The 26,657-nt window shown below is 37.8% G+C and overlaps 1 protein-coding gene across 5 annotated transcripts in view; it reads right to left on the reverse strand.

Annotated features, from left to right (window-relative positions):
* The window catches only part of LOC121868897 (multidrug resistance-associated protein 5-like), a 115,268-nt gene that overhangs the window by 15,753 nt on the left and 72,858 nt on the right, over positions 1–26,657 (reverse strand). For all 5 annotated transcript variants that reach the window (XR_006089475.1, XM_042369908.1, XM_042369909.1 and 2 more), the window contains 14 exons: positions 21,426–21,506; positions 13,350–13,476; positions 12,764–12,949; positions 11,520–11,667; positions 10,774–10,929; positions 10,124–10,227; positions 9,500–9,647; positions 9,082–9,207; positions 6,486–6,616; positions 5,810–5,984; positions 5,138–5,373; positions 4,532–4,755; positions 2,204–2,381; positions 302–479 (listed from right to left, as the gene is read on the reverse strand). Coding sequence is in view for 4 of the 5 variants with exons in the window: in XM_042369908.1 (XP_042225842.1) it covers positions 302–479; positions 2,204–2,381; positions 4,532–4,755; positions 5,138–5,373; positions 5,810–5,984; positions 6,486–6,616; positions 9,082–9,207; positions 9,500–9,647; positions 10,124–10,227; positions 10,774–10,929; positions 11,520–11,667; positions 12,764–12,949; positions 13,350–13,476; positions 21,426–21,506 (2,198 nt within the window). In the remaining variant the exon portion in view is untranslated. The remainder of the gene's footprint in view (positions 1–301; positions 480–2,203; positions 2,382–4,531; positions 4,756–5,137; positions 5,374–5,809; positions 5,985–6,485; positions 6,617–9,081; positions 9,208–9,499; positions 9,648–10,123; positions 10,228–10,773; positions 10,930–11,519; positions 11,668–12,763; positions 12,950–13,349; positions 13,477–21,425; positions 21,507–26,657) is intronic.

Here is a 26,657-nt window from a genome sequence, read left to right on the forward strand (position 1 = left end):
TTCACTCAATTACTTTTCCCTCAAATACCATCGAAGGATTTATTATGAGTGAAAATTATTATAAAATGGAAAAAATATAAATAAAATTATATATGCACCAAGTAAGAGCTCTTTCAAGGCCAGACATGACCAACACTGGAGCAGGTTCTGATATATTCATGAGCCAGTGCATGCCCGGTACTTGTCAACAGTGTGTATCAGAGACATGACCGGCCGCCCAAGTGGCTAACGAGCCGATCAGTGGTGAAAAGGTTAAAAGAAAAAGTAATACTGAAAAATTTTCACCGAATTTCACACTCACCAGATTCTTGTTCTTCATTCGCTTCCAACTTCTCCTCAGCTTTGTCTCTATCAGGAGTAGAGTCAAAGCCAATCATATCAAAGTATTCCCCCTTCCGAGCTATGAGTTCAGCATGAGTTCCACGTTCTGCAATCTTTCCTTCTTGCATAAGGATAATCTCATCACACTTCTCTAAGAACTGAAAAAGAGAATTTAATATATTTAAGAGCACAAGATACAGTAAAATCTCCATTACCCGGAAAAATTGGTGCTGAGCACTTCCGAGAATGAGAGATTTCCGGATAACGAGACGACTCTCTCGAACCCGGAAAAATATCCTTCATCCTCGGAATTTTCCGGGTAAAGGAAAATGTTTTCGGAAGTTCCAGAAATTGCCCATTACATCATCTCTCAAACCCAGAAAAATATCTTCCAGCCCCAGAATTTTCCGGGTAACGGAAAATTTTTCTCGAAATTTCCAGAAAATGCGCCTGATTTTCATCTCTCAAACCCGGAAAAAAAACTCCCCCATCCCCAGAATTTTTTTGGGTATAGGGAAAATTTTCTAGGCATTTTCCGGAAAATGTGCCCCTCAGAAAATCGTTCCTAAAGCTGGAATTTTCCAGAAAATTCCAGCTTTAGGAACGATTTTCCGAGAAAATTTAAATTCCGGTTACAGGAGAGTTCCGGGTTTGAGGGACGTCGGTTAACGGAGATATTAATATACAGTACATTCACAGACTCAAGAGGAAATACAGTATTGTATTAAAGTTCCCATAAGTAATAGGTAATAAAATCATATCACTTGCAGGGCTGGCAAAAACCATTAGTTAAAATAGAAAAATAAAACACTTTTTAATGCTATTATCTTGGTTTAATAAGTTTAAAGTACTTGTAGCCCTTTTTCTAACATTTTAATAAGCTATTAATCATAAACATTACATCCTTAACCAAAATGTAAAAGTAAAAGAACTCCTTTGTATAAATTTGAACAAAATCTATATTTTTGATCTCACAAACTGATGGGTAATAGATAAAATGCCTTTTCTCTGGAAACTAAAAACTGACGTGTTTAGACCATATATCACTGAGAAAGGGATATAATGGCGATTTAAAACTTATGGGCACAACGTAATTGATGTCTTAAATATTCTATATATATTAAATTATTTCAAGTCTTATTAATTAATGCTAATTACTGTGCTGGAACACTAAACATCAAAACTGAGAAATGTGAACAAACATTTCATGAACAAACAAACAAGCATGAATACAGTACTACCCCGCTTAACGCGGTTTCACTTAACGCGATTTCGCATATACGCGGTGCCTCGCCAGAACCGAACTTTCACTTAACGCGGTTCATCTACCCATATACGCGGGAAGCGGCGTGGGCACGATGCGCACAAGGTCGCCCAGTCATCAAAACATTACCGAGTTCTTCACCCGCCACCCACCACAGCCGGCCCAAGTCAGTGATAGTGATAATCATAGTGAGGATATGGACTTATATGGACTTTGAGGGGTTTGACAAAGAGGCCCTGCAAGCCTCTGTGGTGGATAGTGATACAATTGAAACAAGTGATACAGGTGAGGGCCAATAATCTGCCCTCTGCCTCGGAACCAACCCCCCATCCCCGTGTGCCCAGCCATCTTTTCTACTAATGTAAGTGTTAAAAAACCTAATATTATTGATATTTCTCTTAATTATTAATTGTGTGTGCATACCATCATAAAGTTAAGATAATGTTTTTACTACAACATAGTTGTGTGTCGTCAAAAAGTGGAGTTTGGGGGTCGGGCCAGTCTCTATTGGAATTAATCCCAAATGTTCTGTTGTTCACTAACGAGGTTTTCACTTAACACGGTACCCTGTGGGTTCAATTGACTGCGTTAAGCGGGGTACTACTGTACTGTACTTACATGAGGAGCGTGAGTAACAAAGATAATTGTCTTATCAGCAAGTGCTTCTTTTATGCAGTAGTTGAAGATGTGCTTTGCAACTTTTGTGTCCACAGCACTGAGTGGATCATCCATCAAGTAAATGTCCCGGTCACTGTAAACTGCACGGCCCAAATTAACTCTCTGTTTCTGGCCGCCGCTGTAACAATTGAAAATGCCATATAATTCTGAATAAAGAGTAAGAAACAATAAGGCAGAGCAGAAGCAAATACAGTATTAAATTTTTAATGGTAGTCCCTATAATAATAATAATAATAATAATAATAATAATAATAATAATAATAATAATAATAATAATAATAATAATAATAATAATAATAATAATAATAATAATAATAATAATAATAATAATAATAATGAAAATAATGAAAATAATAATAATAATAATAATAATAATGAAAATAATAATAATAATAATAATAATAATAATAATAATAATAATAATAATAATAATAATAATAATAATAATAATAATAATAATAATAATACTAATGAAAATAATAATAATAATAATAATAACAGTAATAATAATAATAATAATAATAATAATAATAATAATAATAATAATAATAATAATAATAATAATAATAATAATAATAATAATAATAACAGTAATACAGGTTGTACCTCTCTAGTCCGGCAACCTCGGGACCTGACCGGTGCCGGACCATGGAAATTCACCCTTTTCCTGGATAGATAGTGACTTGTGCTTATGCCTGGAAGCACTAGCACCACTTTCTCTGCGTCATGGTCTCTTTGAAGACATATTGAAGGGTTAAATGTCGTATAGTAGCTTCTCAAATTTCGCGAGTTTTTAATTCTTAACGTATTTTTTTGGAACACACAAAAAAATAAATAAATAAAAATTTTGACGGCGGAAACTTGAATTTCGACGGGTTTGAACGGCCCGCCAACGTGCAGACGACGTGCATAATCGTGTAAACAGCGTCATTTTTCTTATGTACAAAAGATTCATTGTTGTTTATTACTGAATGTCTTTTTTATTGAATTAATGTTTATGTGTGCAAAATGAGCAATAGAATTCATTAATAATACGTAGAATATTAAAACACACAAGGAAATGACACAGCATTGTTTTCGTTGATTACAAAACCAGTGACTGACTGGTTCTACATATAAAACTGAAGAAAATAAGACCTTGGTTGTAGCTGTAGTAAAATTAATATGGTTGTTTTAAGTAATGTTATTTAATGTTAATAAATGGAACAATAGAAGTAGCTAACGATAATGGTAAAGAAAAAGAGAGATCGCATATGTAAGTGCGCATGCGCACACGTGAAAACATATCGTCATTACTTTACATAAGAATATGAAAGCAACACTTATTTACTGTTCATATATATTTTAATTAATGTTTCTGAATTTGTTTTTATTGAATCAATGTACGTGTGTGCAAAATTAACAATACAATTTATTAATAATACGTGGAATATTAGAGGAGACGAGACGGCTGCCGGCATTGTTTATGTTAAAGCTTACGAAACCAGTGACTGATTGGTTCTACATATAAAACTGAAGAAAATAAGACCCTGAGTTTAGCTGTAGTAAAATTAATGTAAAAAATGAATATGGTTGCTTGAAGTACCTGTAATGTTATTTAATGTTAATAAATGGAACAATATAAGTAGCTAACCATTAATGGTAAAAAAAAAAGTGAGACTGCTCGTATGTAAGTGCGCACATGTGAAAATATATCGTCATTACTCTACATAAGAATATGAAAGCAACACTTATTTACTGCTCATATATATTGAAGGGTTAAATGTTGTACTCTGTATAGACAAGCAGAGAGAGAGAGAGAGAGCAGCCGAACTGCCGGATGTAAACAAACCTTAATTTCCCGCGGCTTTTTTTTTTTTAAGGGGATTAGCCCACCCGGGCATAGGTCACTGACCCACATTGGGGCCTGAGGGGCAAAAATTTAATACTCCTGTAATAATAATAATAATTCAGATAAGTAAAAAAAAAAGAAAAAAGCTGCCTATCTACCTATTGGACAAACTAAAATCGTTCCGGACCACGGGAGTTTCCGGACCACAGAATGCCGGACTAGAGAGGTACAACCTGTAATAATAATAATAATAATAATAATAATAATAATAATAATATTAATAATAATAATAATAATAATAATAATAATAATAAATGCCTATCACTTATGCTTTACAAGATACAGGGGGGTGTATAGTTTTTTCTTTAAATTGTCCCATAGTAGATATGAAAGACACTGCAGATTAAAGGAGAAATTTAATATTATTTCAAACTCACCTGAGATTAATGCCCCTCTCTCCAATCTCGGTCATTTCTCCATTAGCCAGGAGTTCTATATCAGATTCTAGAGAGCAAACATAGAGGGTCTTCTTGTATTTCTCTGGATCAAACATCTGGCCCACCAGGATATTCTCAAGGAAAGTGTCGTTGTAGATCCAGGCCTGCTGGGTCACCAAGGCCAGCTGTCCATTCACTTGCACACTCCCACCTTGTGTTTTCATCTGTTTAATAAATATCAAATGTTATTAATTATCAAACAAACTCTTGCTTCTGACTTGATATTCCGTTGCATTATTTTGCATCCTAAGTTTATTTTCTATTGGGTACAGTATCAATATTATTCATTTTAATACTGTAGTACAGTCAATTTTAAGCGGAAGTTAAGTGTCATTCTGTCAACTTTATATTGGCTGCATAAAATTTATTCTAAGTACTACTGTAATAATTATGACAATTCAGTAACTGATAGTAATACAAAACATACTAAATGAAGTCTACAAAGAAATACTGTATACTTTAACTGATAAAAATCATTATTCTAAGACTGTTATATTGCAGGTCAAGATATGAAGCAATAGATATGTAAATAAACAAAGACCTTACATCACCACAGATTGCAGATATAAGAGAACTCTTCCCAGAACCTATGCTGCCACAGACACCAATAAGCTTGCCACGTTCAACAGAGAGGTTGATGTTGAAGAGGGTTTCCACACTCTTTACCAGATCTGTGTTGCGTTCCTTTGCTGGGCTGTTTGTAGTACCATTAACATGGCCGCTGGTGACAAGGCCATTAGTATGAAGTCCTGTTCCATTGACTGCACCATTCTTCTTCACATCTGAAATACAATAAACTGTATTTATAAGCCACCAAACATCAAAGATTAATCCCGGAAATCCTATTCTAAAGTAGAGCTCACATAAAAAGACTTGATATTTCTACCCATAAGTCTAACCCAAGCTTAAACCCTTAATATTGATGGATAGTTCAAACAAACAATTAGTTATTCGCACGTGCATGTGTAATTGTGTGTGTGTGTGTGTGTGTGTGTGTGTGTGTGTGTGTGTAAGAAAAACTTGAGTAGTCTACTGATAAGCCAAGAGTAACAGATGGGTGGCTCAGGACCTAGAAAACTGAAAATCCTAATAACTGGTTCAGTCTTGATCCCACAAGGGTCTCTGATTTAAGGGTCTATATCTTTACTTCAAAGCAAATTTAAGTTGTGATTATTCATTCATTTATGATACTGTAGTTACTGTATATGTTAACCTTACCGGGCTTCTTTTTTTCCTTCATATCTTTAGATGGACTTCCGCCAGATTTTCCTTGTCCTTTGAAATCAATATTGTAAATTTCCCAAGAAAAAGTAGCATTTTTCATCTGCAGCGCCAAATTATTGTTGAGTAAACCTCCTGCACGCTTCTGATGTTCCGGCAGCTCCAGTAGTTTCTGTGGATAATCATATTATTTTTATTCATCTTAATTGAATGTTTTTATTAGCTATAAACAAGGACTGTCCATTCTACATTATTATTACACTCTTATTCTCATCAGCCCCAATTGGCTTGGTAGACATTGACCTGCAAAGTCCTCTTCCTATACATAATGTGTACTGTAGTTTATTACAACCTGTAGAAGCTTACATCATTATGAGAGAATGTCACCAATACTGGAACTCAAAATTTCAGAAATACAAGTTATAACTATATGTCCTTTATTTAAAGATAATATAATACCCTATAGTATTTGATTATGTATACTGTGTGTGCTTTGTATTTGTTGAAGAAAAAAGTTGATAGTCAAGTCTAAGTTGGAACCCAAAGAACTAATGGGTACAAGTCAAAGAACTAATAGGCACAAATCAAAGAACTAATGGGCACAAATCAGAAGAACTAATTGGTACAAATCTAAAGTCTCTTGAACCAGCAGAAGTCAATAACAAACACATACCTGAATCCTATCCAGAGATATTTTAGCTTCTGCAACTGAACGCACAGTGAATGGAAGAACGCCGACCGTGAACTGCATGGCATTGAAGACTGAAAATATGGTGAAAGCCTCGGCAGACTTCAGTGTGTTACCTGTCAATGTAATGTAAACAATAAAAAATAGTTCAATATAATGTGTCACAAGTAGTTTCTATTTTTTAAACAAGTAATAGAATTCAGTTGTATTCGGAACTGTATCTTTTTATTGAAGTTTGTGATTATTTTATGCTCACTATAAAACTACATACCCTGTACTGTACTAGAAGGTAGTAGGCAGCTATCAAACAGGGAGGTACTACCATCTAGGAAGATATTAGAAGCATAATGTGTTGTCTAACGGTAGACCCTGCTGCCATATGGCATCACAAAAATTGTGACCAAGTCCCAGGTTGCTGATCTGACTTTCTGCCTCATTTACACACAATTGCAGGTTCTCAATTGTCACTCTTACTGTTAACAACACAACATACATATATCATTTCTCACTATTGATATTTTAATTTCTTGTTTTTGTATTTATTCATGGCTCTTTATTATTACAGGGGGTATTATTTTATTAATATATCATTATCATTATTATTATTATTATTATTATTATTATTATTATTAATATATTATTATTATTATTATTATTATTATTATGATTATTATTATTATTACAGTATTTTCTTTTATAATAATTGCTATTTATTAAATATATTTTTATTATTATCATTATTATTATTATTATTACCATTACAGTGGTCCCTCGGTTAACGAGCACAATCCGTTCCAGCAGGTTGCTCATTAACCGAAAAACTCGTTAACCGAAACCATTGTTTCAATGGGTTTTTGGGTAATTGGTTCCAGCTCACCGAAAATTGCCTAAATTCAACAAAAAAGGTAGAAAAGTACACTTACTTTGAGGTGTATATGTAGAAGGCTCCTGGATGATGATGATGATGGGAATTAGAATGGGGGTGGAGGAGAAGGAAGAAGAGAAGGCATTGGGGTGGAAGAGAAGTCACCCCATGGCACCATTTCACCCATAAAATTTTAGTTCTCTTGGTGTATTTCAAGATTATTTTCTTTAAATCAACACTGCACTGCATTATATATTGTCAATATGTAAAATATATTTCAAAATGACCAATAATTTGCTTGGAAACACAGAAAAAAAGCTTTTAGTTGAAGAGAGTCTCAAGCAAGATGTTACCTCCACTGAAAACAGAGAGAGACTAACGCCTGTCTGGTGTGTTAACAGGCTGGATGCCACGCCAGAAACTAGTTTATTTACCTTCAATTATGTTCAATAATTGTTAAAATGGCTAAAAAAGTTAATATTAAACTTTTAAAATTATTGAATAGTATAAACTTCCTGACATTTACTAAAATAGTAAGGAATTTAAGCCCTAAAACCGATTACTGTATTGGCGGACTAATACTACAGCTGGTGGACCGCCAAATGCAAGCGAAAACATGTTGAAGTCGGCTTGTAAAAAACTCGTTAATCGAGGGATTGCTCGTTAACCGAAGTTAAGAATCTTATGGAAGGTAAATCGTTAACCGAAATCTCGTTAACCGAGGCGCTCGTTAACCGAGGGACCACTGTATCGTCATCATCATCATTATTATTATTATTATTATTATTATTATTATTATTATTATTTTATTTTATTATATTTTCGTCCCCCCAGGCTTTGATGTGGGTCATTAAAAATGACCCCTGCCCGGGTGGGCTAATGCCCTTAAAAAAAAAAAAAAAAAAAAATATGATCGCTTTCTTCATGGAACTTTAAATATCAATAAACTTTCTAATGTAGAGTATGAAAAAAGAAACTTCAAGAAAGAGAGGAAATGGCTGGGAAATCTAGTGCAAGATACAGTTAACTCAAGACATAACAACACCCTACACACACATCTCTTCATCGCACTAACTAATACAATGTAGATCCTTAGTCTCTACACAGATTACAATACTTCATATCAATTTAGTGCATAACACACTAAGTTGTCATAATTGTTCTTGGTAACATATGTAAGTCATCTGTACACAACCCACATCTATTCTTCAAACACACCATACACAAGGGAGTTACAGTGGGGTATGCTATAACGAATGGATTGTACTACGAATATTCCTATAACAAATGGTTTTACCTATAAAATTGAGAATGCTATTACGAACGAAACTCCTACAACGAATTTTTTTTTTTTTTTTTACTAATTAATGTTTTTTTTATTACAAGTATTAATGATATTCCTTATTTCAGGGGTTTAGATGCATATTTATGCACTTTTTTACAATTTTATATTATATTTTTCAGTGTTAAGTGGTTGTATTTGGGGGCCTGGAACAGATTAATCCTATAACGAACGAATGCTATAACGAACAAGGTTCTAGAACCAATTAGATTCGTTATGGCATACCCCACTGTAGTTGATTATCTCCACAAACTCCTTCACTATGGGGATGACACTTTTAATACTTTATTCTCCTTGATTAATACCAGGTTATTTTATTCAGTTCAAAGGGGACCCCGTAAACAAGGGGTTAAAGTGTGTTTTTCGTTCTTTACCCGAGAGAGTATATCCCAAGAAGGTGACAATGGCAGCTAGGATACTGATGCTGGGGATCACTGTAGAACTGACAGCCTGAAGCAGCGCCCCAATACGATGTTTCTTAAGCTCCTCCTTTCTGATCGCTGAGGAAAATAAAGTACTGTAAATCAAATGCTGGTAAAAGAATGCTGGTAAATTCATACGTCTGGGAAATGAATACCAGTAATTTTCGTTAATAAATAATTCTGGTAATTGAGGAGAGTAAAGGGAAAATTAAGAAAAAAATAAAGGTACAGTAAAGTAATGTTATTTTTTGCTACACAACAGAGACAACTCAGTGAAGATGTGTAAACTAATGTGACTTGACAAAAATAGTATCAACAAAGTCTACAAGAGCAAGGAATACCAGCATAAACTGAGGGAAAAGGAACAAACCTGCTATTTTTTGGGCGAAGGAATCTTCCCAGGAGTACATCTTAATGAGTCGCATACTATTGAGGACTTCACTCATGAGGGTTACCCGCTTGTCAGTAACTTTCACTGTCTCCACTCGGACGCTACTCTGTGCTTTGGCGATGCCTCCCTGTCGACAAGAATTACTTCAATACTTTAGTGTAATATGAAATCAATCTACAACAGATCTTTACCTGTGCGTACAAGCAATAAGTTTCTGCAGTAGATTTCTCAATACAGTGCAATATTGATTTTTTAGTTTGTAATTATGAGGTCGGCACACCTTATACAAACAATGTACTGTAAATAACTCAAAACACTTAAACAACCACAAATGCTGTAAAAAGTTGACTGTTTTAGGAAACTTTCCACCACCATTCCAATGTGACGATGCCATGTCTGCACCTACACCCTTTACTCTCCCATATATTGTACCTCCCTCCATTCTGAATTCTTTTTGTCCATACTGCACATGCCTTGCCCAATAAAATCCCCAAAATATCTACTAGCGCATTACATTTTTGTTGACATACCTGGTATTTCAGTTACTTTAATCACTTTTATGAAGAGGATAAAAGTAAAACATTTACCTTTACCTTGACTTACCATAATTGGGTAGAAGAGGATGTAGCATCCCTGGCCTAAGAGTGACCAAGGACCCAGGATGTACACACAGTAGATGACACTCATGGTGAACATCACAGGCATGGCTGAAATGACAACAGAAATTAAAAAAAAACAATTATGTACAGTAATCAGTTTACAACGCATTCATGGCCAGTTCATTTGGAATAAACCTTAAATAACACTGATAAAAGTAAAGTTTCATGCAGTCTAATCTTCTGAAAATATTAAAATAGATTAAAATAATTTGATAAAAATAACTGTTGATTCATAAAGCTACAGATATTAAAGGCTATTTACTGTCAAACGTGATACTGTATACAAGTACCATGGAACAAGTAGTGTACAAATTATGAAATGGAAGTTCAAAGAATGAACCACTATTGACAAAAGCCATAAATATACCTGGTACTCTTTAGCTTGTGAAATTATAACTACTAATGATGCAAACACAAAATGATTCCTGTTAAATCATTATGAATCTTATCTTTTGAGAATAAATGACTATACAATAACGTCAATTACTTAGCTGGCAAATGTAACACACAATAAGTGAATCAGGTAGATATGAGTAATAGACACATCAATATTTACTGGTATCTGTCAAATTGTACTAAAAATAAATTATGTACCGGTGATGAAAGCACAAGAGATACAGGCTTCAAAAAGTCTCTCCATATCATTGTTGCTGAAGTTGATGATCTGCGCTGAGAGTCGTTCACCTCCTGTTTTTAATTTGAGAACTTTCTTGTACATCATAGCTTGTACAGCGCCTGTTACTCTGGTCGCTGGAAAGCAAAGTTCACCGTCAAGGACCAAATTCTCACTCAAGCTTAGTCGTTACATGGTGATGATGATGATAGTGATGAGGATGATGATGACGAAAATGATGGAATACAGGACTGCACTAGGTAATAAAATCAAAAGAGGGAAGGCAAAATACATATCAAAATTTTAACACTGTATTGGCATAGCAAACAGTTCCGTCTATACTGTATACTTAGTAATTTACAATTCTTTTTGAGGATCTATTAAGTTCAGGCAGGTAGTTTAAGTACAGTACAGTTCTGTATATATCACTATCTCTTTAATTCCTTGTTTACAGGGTCCCCTCTAAGCTGAATAAAATCGTCTAGTGTTAGTCAAATAAAATATTAAAATGTGGCGTCTCAATGGTGAAAAAGTTAATATTCATGAGCATGACCTGAGAAAAAAGTCAAATACATTAGGTACAAAATTCATACATTCCCCTTCAAGTATATTACTGTAGTTATAAAAATAGTTATAAAAGTACAAATACAAACAGTAGATAATTATAACTTTGGAAAAACACAATTATGAGTAAGAATATACTGTAGTTTTCTGGCTCTGCACCCACCTGTGTGTGTTCCTACGACAAACATGGCATTGAACGTTGAGCCTCTACAAATGTTGATGACACCAATAGCAAGGACAATTAACGAGGCATACATATTATCCACCATGGGCTCGTTTATGTAATCTAACACGACCTTCAGCATTATCGACTGTAAAATAAAACATGCATTAGATTAACAGTTAAGACAGTTTTAGGTCTTATTGTATAAGTCACCTGGTATTGAATTATGAGAATTTTTTGGTTGAAATCAATATTTTTGACAATTATAAGAAACTTTTCTTCTATGACGCTTCCTTCGCAAATGACTTATATATGCCAAAGGGTCCCCCACCCCTCCAGTTAGGAGGTTAGGTTAGGTCATTTGATGACTATACCACTGACGTATTATTTGTTTTGATGTTTGTGGTACAGTTGTCAATATTTGCCAGCTTGGTTAGGTTAGGTTAGGTTGAACTTTTAAATAAACACTTTTTAGCACATTTGCTATAACTATGACAATGTTTTATAGTGATAAAACACAGTGAAATAACGGCATTTTTAAATTTGTTTTCTTTGAAAAATCAGCGGCGTTAAAGTCGTCAATAATTAACAATTTACTCAGTTCTGTACAGATGCAAAACTCTCAGTAAAATATTGTATTTAAACATCACCAAATATTCCAAATAGATACCAAATAGTGATATTTCTGTTAGCCAGAACAATTGGTGCAGAGCACTTCCGGGAATGAGAGATTTCCGGGTAATAAGACAACTCTCTCAAAGCCAGAAAAAATTCCTTATCCCTAGAATTTTCTGGAATTTTCCGGGTAACGGAAAAATGTTCTCAGAAGTTCCAGAAATTGCCCATTACATAATCTCTCAAACCCGGAAAAATATCCCCATCCCCGGAATCTTCCAGGTACCGGAAATTTTTTCTCGGAATTTCCGGAAAAGGAGCTTGATTTTCATCTCTTAAACCCAGAAAAAACCTCTCCCATTCTCAGCATTTTAGGAAATTTCCGGATACCCGAAAAATTTTCTCAGAATTTTCCGGAAAATGTGCCCCTCGGAAAATTGTTCCCAAAGCCGGAATTTTCTGGAAAAATCCATCTTTGGGAAAGATTTTCCGAGAAAATTTCAATTCCGGTTATCAGAGAGTTCCGGGTTTGAGGGATTCCAGCTAACGGAGATATTACTGTAGACATATGCGAGACTGTTGATTTATATAACCACAAACCATTAATGGGTATAAAACAAAAGCCTTACTGGTCCTAGAAACTGGAGAACATTCTGTATGATGGAAATGACCATGCTGACAATGACTCGGGTCTTCATGAACCTCCACACAGTTCGCCATAACTCTGGTTTTCTTTTGGTCTTTTCTGCCATCCCGATCTCATCCTCCCATAATCGCTCAAGACGCTCTGAATTAATTTCTGCCCCATCTTCAAGCTGATAAGAAGAAACAGTAATTTTATTAAATTTAAAATCAAGAACAACGAGAGAGAGAGAGAGAGAGTACAAAGATGACAATATCTTAATAAGTACAGTACAGTACAGTACTCGTATATGAATTACAGTACTTCTTACGGCTTCACGCAAAAAAATAAAAAGGTAAATGTTGAAGAAAAAAATACAATAAATAGGACCACTAATTTACATCCTATTTTTGAAAGTAAATGATAAAAGCCAACTAAACCTAAACTACCTTGACCAAAACTAAACTAGAAACATAAGGGTTTAGTAAATTTTAACTGGTTTATTTCGTAGAAAAGAAAGTCTAAGAAACTGTTCAAGGTATTCCAGTAACAGGGAAACACTTGTTGAGTCACCAGGAGGTACTGACACCTACCTGAAGGGACCACAAGTCGCCGGGTTGTAGGCCTTTCTTATAAGCACTCCACATAAGCCTCGTTAACCAACTCACACTAAAGTAACTAAACAGCCCAGCATTGTTACTTGGTAATAGGCTTTTGTCTCTGTAAAAGAAGTATAACGATATTAGTACATTAATGGAGTGGCGTATTAAAAATTTATGGAAAACTCGAAAAAAATGTACATTATTTTACATACTTCCGGAAGCCAACGACCAATTTAAGATCTTTAGCCACGTATTCTAGGTTAGTCATTTAGTACATACATTAGTGATCACCAACCAATAAAGTTACAAGGAATAATATATTTTTGTTCCTGCCATCTCTATGGTCATGGTAGTTTATTGTACAATGACATATGAAATGGCCCAATGTACTTTACTTTTTACTTTTATCCTCTACGCCACTGATCGGCTCGTTAGCCGCTTGGGTGATCGGTCACGTCTCTGTTACGCACTGTTGGCAAATACTGGGCATGCACCGGCTCCTGAATGTACCTGAACCTGCTCCAGTGTTGGTCAAGTCTTGTCTTGAAAGAGCTCACACTCGGTGCCGTCACAACACTCTCTGGTAGATTGTTCCAAGAGTTTACAACCCTCACTCCGAAAAAGTTTGCCCTCACAGTTTTCTGGACTTGCGGCTTCTTTAATCTTGAGCTGTGACCCCTTGTGGGGCGAGCGTCCTCCAGCTCCAAGTAAGGACACTCGACTGAGTAGTGCCCCCTGAGATGCTTATACACCTCAACTGGGTCACCCCTTGCCCGTCTGTAATATAAGCTAGGCAAGTTCAGGCGCTCCAATCTCTCAGGGTAGCTGAGGTGCCGAAGTGCAGGCACCAGTCCGGTGACCCTCCTTTGAACATTTTCAACCAACTGACAGTCCTTAGCATATCTCGGGGACCAGACGGGATGACAGTACTCCAGATGGGGAAGCACTTCACTCTTGAAGATCGTCACGAGGGGCGGACCGTCTAGATATCTGAACGACCTTCTTATAAGACCCAATAATTTATTTGCCCGGTTTACCTTCTTCTCGCAATGGCTCGAGAACTTGCATCTCATTGTCAACATACACACCTAGGTCCTTCTCACACACAATCTCAACCAGTGCAGTTTCTTCATCCCGTTGGGACATATGATACGCCTCCTTACTGTTGGTACGCACCAGGTGCATCCTCTTACACTTCGTGACATTGAATCTCAGCAGCCATTTCTTCGACCATTCCTGGAGCCCACAGAGGTCCTTCTGCAGCTCTTCACAGTCCGCTTGGTTCTTAATTTCCCGAAATAACTTAGCGTCATCGGCAAACATTTGTATGGAGGAGTATACAACGTCAGGCATGTCATTTATGAAACAAACAAACAAACAACAGCGGGCCCAATACACTGCCCTGTGGTACCCCACTTGTGACAGGTACGGATGACGATTTCGTGCCATTAATCACCACACACTGTTTGCGGTCATGTAGAAAGTCTTCTATCCATGCTAGGACATTTCCCCGAATTCCGTACCCTTCCAGTTTGATTTTCAGCCTTTCATGGGGTACACTGTCAAAAGCCTTGGCAAAATCTAGGCAAATATTGTCGATATTACCACCCCGTTCCAGAATATGGGTCCAAGTATCCAATACCTTGAGCAATTGTGTTAAGCAGGAGCGCCCCGGCATGAAACCGTGTTGGCAATCCTTTACAAGATTGTTTCGTATTAGATGTTCCATTGCGGCATCTCTGATAATACTCTCAAGTACTTTACATATTATGCTGGAGTGACGATCGCCCTTCTTGAAGATAGGACTCACATGAGCCATTTTCCATTCACTGGGGACCTTTTGTTCATCCAGGCATTTACAAAACAGGATCTTCAGGGGCTCGGCAAGCTCGCTGCTCAACTCTTTTAGCACTCTAGGATGCACCATGTCAGGGCCGGGACTCCTATGGACCTTTAGCTTTGACAGTTTATTTCTAATACCCTCTTCTGTGAACACAATGTGGGTCAGTGCTGTGTCCAACCGTCTGTCCTCAAACGCAGGAAGGTTAATCGCATCCCCTCTTGTGAACACCGAGGAAAAGAAGCTGTTCAATGCCTCAGCTTTATCTTGGTCAGAATCTGCGTAACTACCATCTTCATGCCGGAGGTCTGATAGGTCTACTCGCGTTTTTAATTTTGATTTTGCATAGCGGTAAAACGCCTTTGGGTTTGACTTGACCTCGCTTGTAACCAGCCTCTGGAACTCCTTTTCAGCCCTCCTACACTCTATCTTTGCTTGGTTTCTGGCTCTTGCATACATCCTCCTGTCTTGCTCATCGTTTGACCCAACCCAAGTCTTGAATTTCTGGGTTTTCTTCATAATTTTGTCGACCACCGCATGGTTCATGTGTAGGGATCCCCTCGTATTCCTAGAAGCACTGGGATTGGTCTTGGGTATATATTTATCGTTCAAATGGGTCACTTTACTAGTTATGATATTCAGCGAAGTGTCTGCATTCTTGTACCTTAATGAGGCAGGCCAGCTGATACCATTCATCTCTTCCCTTATCCCATTGTAATTTCCCTTGTAATATTTGCACCTTAGCCTGGCGCTGAACTAGGTAACAGTTAAATCTGAATGACAACACTATATGGTGACTGGTGCCAACTGGGGCAAGGTGTTCCAGTTTGGCCACCATACCCTCCTCGTTTGTCATGATGAGGTCAAGTGGCTTGGGTGTTTGCTCCCCTCTGTAATGTGTCGGGTCTAACATGTTGGAACAGAAAATTATCTCTCAGAGTTTCTACAAAAAGAGTAGCAGGGTTATTCAAGTCATTTGGGGTGGACTCGTTTCTCCAGTCGATGTCGCCATAGTTAAAGTCCCCCATGATAAGGAGGTGGCTAGGGTTGAGCATTGCCGCGTTGTTTATTAAGGTTCTTAAGTTCCTTTGATTTAGTGGGCCACAGTTTGGGGATCTGTAGATACACCAGGACGATAAGTAAGTCCCCCCCCCCACCCTTTAATTTAATTTTACACCACTTGGACTCTTCAAAAACATCCTCTCCCTGTACCCTCGCTTGGCTGGTTCTAAGGTCTTGCCTAGCATAGATAACCACAACCCTCTTGCAAGTTTCTTGAGAAAGGTTCGTAAATGAGTCATATCCAGCAATACTGAACTCACATTCCTCTGGGTCAATTCTCCTGTTCTTGTACAACAGTTCTACAACTCCTACGATATCTGGTTGGTGTACTCTTAGTAGGTACTGTTATTATTTTCCAAATGGCCTGGTGTCAAGTTTGTTAATATGACATAAATGATATAATTGGTGTGAGTGTAATAATTATAAATATAATAACTAACGGATCATTGAAAAAGTTCTGCAGCCCGAAGGCTGAAAATATACATTGGACATAAATGACTAATTACATACATTGACATGGGGGAGTTAATGTAAGCCTTCATTAGAGAAAGGAAAGGGAGCAAGCAGTGAACATACAAATTAATGTTTACAGTCGAGGTCACGTAAGTTATGTGCGCTGAGGTGTTGAATAGCAAACACGTAGTGTAGTAACTCCCTCACAGATGGTGTTATGAGGTACCTCACGTGGTGTAGTAACTCCTCCACAGATGGTGTTATGAGGGGCCTGATGTAGTGTAGTAACTCCCCACAGATGGTGTTATGAGGGACCTGGTGTAGTGTAGTAACTCCCCCACAGATGGTGTTATGAGGGACCTGGTGTAGTGTAGTAACTCCCTCACAGATGGTGTTATGAAGGACCTGATGTTGTAATGACCACGGTCATATACGTCAGTTAACGTAGAATCAGACGATTCATATTATGCTCAATAGCCCACAAATCATGTAGCTATGCTTTCTTATTGACGTTCCCAACCTGAAGAGTCCGTTTTCTCAGCGCTTCAGGACGCCTGAGTCTGCCGTTTTCTCTCAATCTTGAATGTACCTGAGACTTCATTATTCCTTAGTAATGACAGAATTTGAAATTGCAACTGTGGTTGCAATTGGTGAGGCAACTTAGATACGTCTGTTTACAGTTGGAACATGCAAGATCCTTTGTGAGTGGTGTTGAAAGCTTCAACTGTCCTTATTTTATAACGTTCGTGGGAGTATCCTGAATTACCGATCGCTACTGAAGATAATTTTGTCGCCCAAACATCAGAGAATCTGATGTTTATAGTTTAGTTAGTGTCAGTTGTCTATTTAAGAAAGTCATTAATCTCCTGAACAGTTCCTGTCAAACTCGAAAATATCCAAGACTTAACGGCTGTTTCGGCCTGGGCTGTGGTTTGCGGTCAGGCGAGGAGAGTTGTTAGTACATATATAACTCCATTTCACCTCTTTCCTGACAAACTCAGTCTCTGATTAGATCATAAAGATAGACGTAGAAAATTAGCCTGATCTGTGACACTGACGGTCACAGCTAGGTGTCCAACGACTACTTTGAATAGAAGGTCTATTGTTAGTAAAATAAGTCTTTCTTGTAGGGATATGCCCTCAGGCCCGTATATATGCCGACGCGCAGGGAAAAATCACTCCCTCTGTGATTTCTCCTCCACGTCTCCAGGTATGTAGATGATTGTTTTTCGCCGCCATGTTAATTTAGTTTAACTTAGTCGATTTTTGTGAATATCAGTGTTCATGTTTTAACATAGTAACTTCTGTGCCAATTAAGTCGAGCGTAGATATTTAGATGTCGTCTGGACCGTTGCCAGACGCATGTTTTGTATAGTGAAATTAAATATTTACGCCCTCTGTGATTTCTCCTCCACGTCTCCAGACGCTGTTTGTGTATTGGCAACACGACTGAGGTTCGGGAGCCGCCTATGGGCAAGATGGCTCTCGAAGGATGTCTTAAAGGTGGCGAGATTAGAATCCCAGGGCGAGATTCCTTGGCAGACGCCACGGCCCACAGCCACGAGTCAACCCTTCCCGGGCCAGGCGCTCTGAGCTAGCGAGGGAGCCTGTAAACAACTTTGGCCCGCTGACTCCGTCGTGTGATCGTGGTCATCTAGTGTTCTTGGCTCTATGTATGGAGCCGTATTAATATCCATGCTTGTGGATGACTAGCAGAAATACAGTCATACCAGGTTAAGTATTGAATCCATGAATGTTGGTGGTTCTAGGGTGATTGTTATTCTCGGAGTTGAGTCCACCAAACCACTGAATACTCGTTAAAGTGTCACGTTAGTCATTCTGAAATAACATGTTGTTATAAAGACTATTTTAATTCAGGATAGTGTCAAGGGTGTCATATTATCCACTTGCAGTGACAATGAAATAATATAAGGATTGTTAAATGTTGTAACCTAGAATTGAAGATGTCATTTGTTACTGATAAAAGTAAGACCTGAGGGTCCAGTGTTATCTTGTGTATAATAATTACTGAATCTCATTTGTCAGAGGAATAATACAACAATTGTCTAATTAAGTAATAAGTACTTGGAGGTGTTTTAATGATATAATAAGTACTTGAAGTGTTTCATGAATTAATAAGAAATTGTGGATCTATTTTATCAATGATACAGTCTTGTCTGAGTGAATTTAAGTAACATCTTATTCGCTCACTGTGTTAATAAATATTGAGTTAGTAATCTACAAGTATCACCACTCTATTCCTTCTAAACATTGATTCCCAGAAAATAATACTTACTAACGTGCCTATACATATCCACCACACTACCAAAGTTGTCCATGAGTTATGTTATATTCTAACCAAAAGTCTGGTGGTGGCAGCCTACTTGTAAGTATAATAAGTGTTGTACTAAGAATAACATGGTTCCCAGACTAATCCATGTATGAGAATATAAGTAAAAACAGAGTATACTTCAGAAAGGTAAGGACATATAAATTCAGAAAATATAATGTACAGTATATGAAAAGAAATGAAAGACTTGGAAAGTACAAGAAAAGAACGATAAGACATGTATGTACATTGTGGAACTAAAGCCACAGCATAGAAATTTTTAAAGAAATACACCATGAAAGTTTAATATAAAAAAACATACATAACTAAGACAAGAATTACTTATAAAGAATATAAGCAAGAATATAAAGTATATTTATAAATAAAGAATTGAAGAATAATAACAGAAAAGAATATCTGGATGGTCAAATGTAAAGAGGAAGAGCTCGGCCTAGTACAAATGATGGCAGCTTAGGTGGGATATAAAATGAAAGAATTTGCGCCACTACAAATGGTGGCAGCGGTGGGATACGAACCCACACCTCCGAAGAGACTGGTGTAGTAACTCCCCCACAGATGGTGTTATGAGGGACCTGACTTGGTTTAGCGATTCCTTCACAGATGAGGTTATGAGGATCCTCACGTGTATGTGTGTGTGTGTGTGTGTGTGTAATGGTCAGCAAGCTCGCCTCGCAAGCGAGCAGACCCGGGTTCGATTCCCGGGCAGAGTGAAACTATGGGCAAGTTTCTTGATGCCATTTTCCTGTCTACCCAGCAGCAATTGGAAACCTGGATGTTAACTGATTTTGGGATTGTGTTCCGGGGTATTGGTTCGCCAGTGCAGTTGGCGAGTTGTCCGGTCTTCTCGGACTATTCCTTGACACTGGGTCAAGCAACATGTTAACTTAGGATGTGGTTGTCACAGATCAAGATTGAAGAAGCCGCAAGTCCAGAAACTGTGAGGGCAAACTTTTTCGGAGTGAGGGTTGTGAACTCTTGGAACAATCTACCAGAAAGTGTTGTGACGGCACCGAGTGTGAGCTCTTTCAAGACAAGACTTGACCAACACTGGAGCGGGTTGAGGTACATTCAGGAGCCGGTGCATGCCCAGTATTTGCCAACAGTGCGTGACAGAGACGTGACCGATCACCCAAGTGGCTAACGAGCTGATCAGTGGTGAAGAGGATAAAAGTAAAAAGTAAAAGTTAAAAACAAATTCACGCCTAGGTGCCATCCTCGTTACAAGAGGGGCAACCATTATGTGCGTGTGTGTGTACATGTGTTGTTTCGGAGATGAAAACGTCATAATATTGAATAATAATGTCTCAGACACCTCAAGTGGCATGTCATGTTAACTGGTGACGTCACATACGTAATCATTCACAATTATGGATTGGATGGCAATTGGTCACTCTCACCGCTGACGTCAGAAAGTTTTTACCAAGTCTCAAACATTTAACACTATTTCAAAACTGCTAGCATGGTAATCTCTCAAACATACCAATAGGATGACTCGTAATCACAAAACACAATAAATAATAGCATTTATCCTTTGTACTGTGTGGGGAGTAAGTACGTATGCATCTATGATTCCTAAAATCCACCCCTTTAGACAAAGACTAAAAAATAAAATGGAAACATACATAATACTCCTTGTTGTCAGGGAAACAAAGTGGAGCAAAAAACACAGGGCCTTAATTAACTTGGGTAAATACATCCAGAAAATACCTGCTCTTCTGAGCTGCACACCAACAGAAGCGTCAAAAATAAAGAATAAACAGACTTCCTTAAACCAAATCTAACATAAGTTTGTCCTATCCTGCTTCAGTGTCTTATTTTTCCCCAGTGAGTCATATTCTGCCTCAGTCTTATATAATTCAACTTATATAAGCAGGTTGATGATAGGGAAGGATAAAATGAATTGGCTGCCTCTGTTGAAATCACTGCACGGTTTTCTGACGTACAGTAGACCTAAATTTTTCTCCATGACGGCGACTGGTAATAGGCTCCAGATACAATAGATCTCAGTTCTTATACTTTACAGACTACCCTAGTATTACCAGGCGAGGTACGGGGCCCAGTAAGGTTGTCTTGGACCTTTACTTTATCCTTTTCGCCACTAGTCGGCTCGCTAACAGATCGACTGGTCGGTAATATATCTGTTATGCACTGTTGGTAAGTACTGGTTATGCTCTTTAATATAGTGTTATTAAAGTCTTGTCTTAAATGAGCTGACATTCACTGTACACCAAATCTAAATGGACCCCAATCTTGACGGTAAGGTTGGGGCCTGGTAGGACTTAGACCTAGCAGGACTAAGGCCTAGCAGGACTAAGGCCTAGCAGGACTGGGGCCCACTTTACCGTCCGTCTCAACCACTTACTTGCATGGGGGACGGAAGGGGAGGAGGTGCTTCATGGCCTGGCTGTACTTTGTGTTGCAGCATCTTGGTTCCTTGTGCTCACTGTGGGGGAGAACACACTCGGTTTAATACTACCAACAACTGTATTTAATGCCCGAATAATTCACATGGTAATATAACTTGCTAAATCAAAGTACTGAACTTATGTAACGTACACAATATTTCAACATTAGTTACACAAATTACGTGATTATGAAATAAAGTTAGTTAGAAATATAAAATAGATACTTATTGAGAGAAAGACCCAGAATATAAAATTATTAATATATATATACATATATATATATATACATATATACATATATATATATATATATATATATATATATATATATATATATATATATATATATATATAGTATTGAAGAGAATAAATATATGAAATAGGATATAAAGAAAAAATCTGCTCCCTTACACCCGCATGAATCTGATATTATATATATATATATATATATATATATATATATATATATATATATATATATATATATATATATATATATATATATATATATATATATATACTGTTAATGAATATGATGTATTTCTTTGTGTATGAACCTCTGTCCTGCGTGGCAGTGAGAAGTGATACCACCCTCAGTGTCAAGACCTGACTGAATTACTCAGAATAGGCAAACTGTACTCCAAGCTTTGTCAATAAATTTGTTAAACTAAAAACTAAACTAAAGTTAGTAGTCATAAATATTGTACATATTCCATTAGCAATAGGCACAACTTTAACGTTTGCTGGAACTGAACCGTTGATAAGTTAACTGTACCTAATAATCCTACTGAATATTATATATTAAGGGAAAGGAAATATAACACAACTAGCTAGAAGTCAAGGAGTTTGTCTGTTTTAACCAAGGTGATGACGAGAAGCCAGAACACACTGGGTCTGGCCGCGACCTTTATCATATGATACACCGTGATGATGATGATGATGATGATGATGAGATGGAGAGAAGAGAGCCTTTGCTCTGAAGATGGAAGAAGGTGGTAAAGTTAGGAAGTGGGAAATAAAGTGGGAGATTTGATAGCGTGGAGACTGTAGTAAACATGGACACGGCCTGGGAGCAAACAACAGAAGCCCCAGGACCTGCAAGAGGACGCGTTCATCCATGTATTTATTTTTTTGTATATTTTGTCACAGAAATCATTGTGGTCGTGGACTGACAGCCTGAATTCTACGAGGGAGTCCAAAATGCTCATAAATGCGTATGAAGGCTTCCTGGGCTTCCCTTGGATGAGACGACTTCCTGTTTACCTGTTCTAATGTCCACTGTCACGGCCACTACTGAATATTCCTTTTCATCCAGCAGTGCTTCAACCCCTCGGCCCATTTATCAGACTCACATTCTAAACTAACAGCTTTGCTACCTCCAGCTGATTTTTTTTACGGTGATTAATCCACCCGAGCACAGGTCATCGACCCACAACGGGGCCTGGGGAGCAAAAAAAATAAGAGTAAAAAGAAATAAAAAATATTAGTGAAAAAGACTATACTATTAATCTACACCACAAAGATGCCGGAAAATCAGCTTTTTGAAGTGAAACAGTTTGTAAGAGTATGGAAACACAAAAGAAGGCAGAGCATTCCACAGTTTGGCTGTGTGAGGAAAGAAGGATGTACTACAACGGGTTATTCTATTTAATCTAGTGTGACCGACATCCACACAGAAACGGTGGGCACTGCGGGCAAGACGAGTGTTACGAGCCCAAAAGATGACATTTCCATACAATTATATTGTGAACATGTATCCAAGGACTCCGAAGTAATACCAGCTAGTAACAAGTAAACTTAATATATTTACGGTATTATTATCGTTTCGGATATCCAGCGATTTTTAATATATATATATATATATATATATATATATATATATATATATATATATATATATATATATATATATATATATATTCTAAGACACTTCTCTTCCATGGGATTTTACCCTTTCATTAATACTTTCAGAGAAAATCGCAATACATTTTTGGAAAATCGACGATATTTTTTCAGTTGATGTTGGTGTTAACACCGTCTTGGAGAGCTCTTGTGTGTTCGTCTGTTGGTGATAAGGCTGAATTACGCATGGACTAGGCTGACACATGCGCAGTTGTTCTTCGCAATAATCTGACCTGTTCATTGGTGGGTATGATTTTGGATTAACCAATCACAACTCGGTCTAGGCCCCCCGACGCGACCCCCTTGAATTTTAATTTATTTCCAAGATGTCTCCCTTGTGCAATGGTTGTGTTGTAGATTCAGTTATTTGCAGTTTTACACAAGACTGCCTGTTACCAGTTACTACTGTTTACATTTACTCTTTCAGGCTGGTTCTCTCTCTTGCTCTCGATCTGGGGTAAACTCAAACGTCCTGTATACGACAGAGTCGGGGCAAACGGCAGTTGTTGTTCTCTCTCTCTCACTAAAGCTGGATCAAGTTATTACACATTTTCATTATTCTCACTCGAACAAAGAATCCCAAATATTTTACAATTTTCTAATAAACCCTTGCGGGCTCCATTATAGAGGTTCCGCGGGCGCCGAACTACGGGTTGGGGACCACTGGGTTCGACAATAGGGGTGAGGCAAGAGAGTGAGCGGGGGTAAGGTCATTACGTACGTACATATATACCATACAGTATATACAAATACATTCATAAGAGTACATACATACGAGTACATACATACATACAGTACATACATACAGTACACACATACATACATACATACATACGTACATACACACAAGTAACTATGCCTCTCGTTAGTACATAAAAGACAGGTATCAAATACTCTATGGACCTATTTCACAGTTGGTGTTCGTCTCAACTCTCATAAAACTGTCAAGTATTTTTTCGGGAAGTCGAGACTACACTACGGGAGGAAGACATAAATACTTCTTCAAGAGCACTCCCCCCACCCCAAGGAAAACCTCGGCGGGCGGCGCGCCAAGTGTTTACTGACTCAATTGACACAACAGTTGCCTTCCTTCATTTAAATTTTGATTTTATTTTTCTTATTCTTTAAATTTCCATTATTTCTCTCGTTACTCTGGCCAGCCTTAGTACTTATTCATTTGATTTTCGTGAAGTCTACCATATATCTTTAGTTTTTGTCTATAGCATCATATTTCGAAGGAGTCAGGGCACCTTCCGGTTCAATTATACAAAAAGCATCCATGAATCTGACTCGAATAAGAATGCTAAGCAGATTGAGTAAGAAGTCTTTTTTTTTTCCTCACTCTAAAATGACTGTCTCTCAGGAACATCAAAATTCTCAGCATAAAATTCACTAACAAGAATGTGCTGCGTCAATTATGAGTGAGCCACCAACATAGAGAGGACAGGTAACGAAGTAGATGATGACAGGGTTAGACCTTCAACATGTGTGTTGTGGCGGGGCGATGGCTGTCGGCAGGCTGGCACACGGGGCGTTATAACCTTGAGGCAGGATAACGCCCCTGTGAAACAACCGGACTTTGAATGCTACCCAAGTTGAACGAGTGTGGATTTAAATTGCATTAAGCTTGAATGAACGAACACAAACATTAATCCTTTTATATTATCTCTCCCTCCTTCCCCTCCCCCAAAACCCCTTAACCCTTCCCCAAACCCCTCCTCCCTCCCTTAATCCCCTCTTCCTTCCCCTAACCCCTCTTCCCTCCCTTCCTTAATTCTCTTCTCCGTCCTTTAACCCCTCCTCCCTCTCCTAACCCCCTTTTACCTCCCTATATCCCTCCTCCCTCCCCCCGTCCCCTAACCCCTCCACCTTCACATACAGTAAACAGAAGCACCAGCTACTCTTTCCTGTATAATCATGTATGAAAAACAAACAAACAAATATTCCCCTATAAACATTATTAAAATTTCATAAACAAAACAAACGCTAAAGCAAATAAAGACGATCCACTCTTACATAACTGTATTTACTGTAGTAATAGTTCATATAGAGGCTCCTTACTGTAGCTTTCTCAGTGAGGTTAATAACTTTTTTTATTTTTTTACGGGATTAGCCCACCATGGCACAGGTCATTGACCCACATTAGGGTCTGGGGACAAAAATATAATAATAATAATAATAATAATAATAATAATAATAATAAAGGACCATAAAAAAAGATCAATCATGAGAAATGATACACTGTACATGTATGTATGTTGTGTTGTGAAAGTAAGAGAAACAATTGAAACCCTGCAATTGTGTAAATGAGATAGAAAGTCAGATCAGCAATCTGGGACTTGGTCACAACTTTAATTCGTATAACAAAAAAAATGTTGTTCGATAACTGGAGAAATAAAATTGACGTAATAATGTCAGTAAAGGTAAGACGCCACTCATACATACTACACAACACACATCATACATAAAACATAATACACAACAAAATCTATAAAGCTTCCTCCTGCTTGTCACTAGTTTTTCGCCTGTGCTGTATTATGATCATCTCGCCTCTATCAAGCAGTTGGGCAGGTTTAAGCTTTATCTCGTGGTATCTTTTTCATAAATTCGTAGTCCTCTCATCCTCTCGGTATAAGGCTCAGCTATTAAGTCCCTTTGGCAGTAGATCGTGTTGTGCTCCCCCTAAGTCTCGCTGTGGCTCAACCATCTCATGTTTCCCATCCCTTTCACGGAGGCACTGAGCGAGGAGGGGGAGGTTATAGTGGCCAAAGTCAACATAGGGCCAGAGGCTCTTTCAAGTCTGTAGGTGAGAAGAGACGGAGTAGCTATGCCTTTCAGATACACGGGGATAGACAACACACTTTGAGTCGGGAGGGAGGGCCGAGGGAGGGGAGAGTCGGTCGGTTCTTCTCTGGTGCTTCCTTCTCTCTTCGGCTTATACAATCGTGTGCCGTTAGACGAGGAGGACACAACACTGGTGGACTGTGTGGCCTTGAGAATCAGGTGTGGTGGGTATATTCTCGTTTATAAATAGTGTGAAAGTAGGATCGACTTCCCTTTAGGGTACAAGATAGCGTAAAGCCAAGGGTTGGATCCCTTGTTGGGGGTACAATGTCACACTAGCAGCGTGGGTTCTGGTACTCGAGCCGCCATGTCAAGGAAGACTGACCACAGATAAAGGATTGATCTTATTGTTTCTTTTTAATGCAAGAACCCGTGAGTAGTTGACTCAGAGACACTCCCCTCACCCGTCGTCCAGAAGTAACTGAGGAATAAAGTTTGGAATA

The sequence above is a fragment of the Homarus americanus genome, unplaced genomic scaffold (genome assembly GCF_018991925.1).
Source record: "Homarus americanus isolate GMGI-L3 unplaced genomic scaffold, GMGI_Hamer_2.0 scaffold38801, whole genome shotgun sequence".
NCBI lineage: Eukaryota > Metazoa > Arthropoda > Malacostraca > Decapoda > Nephropidae > Homarus > Homarus americanus.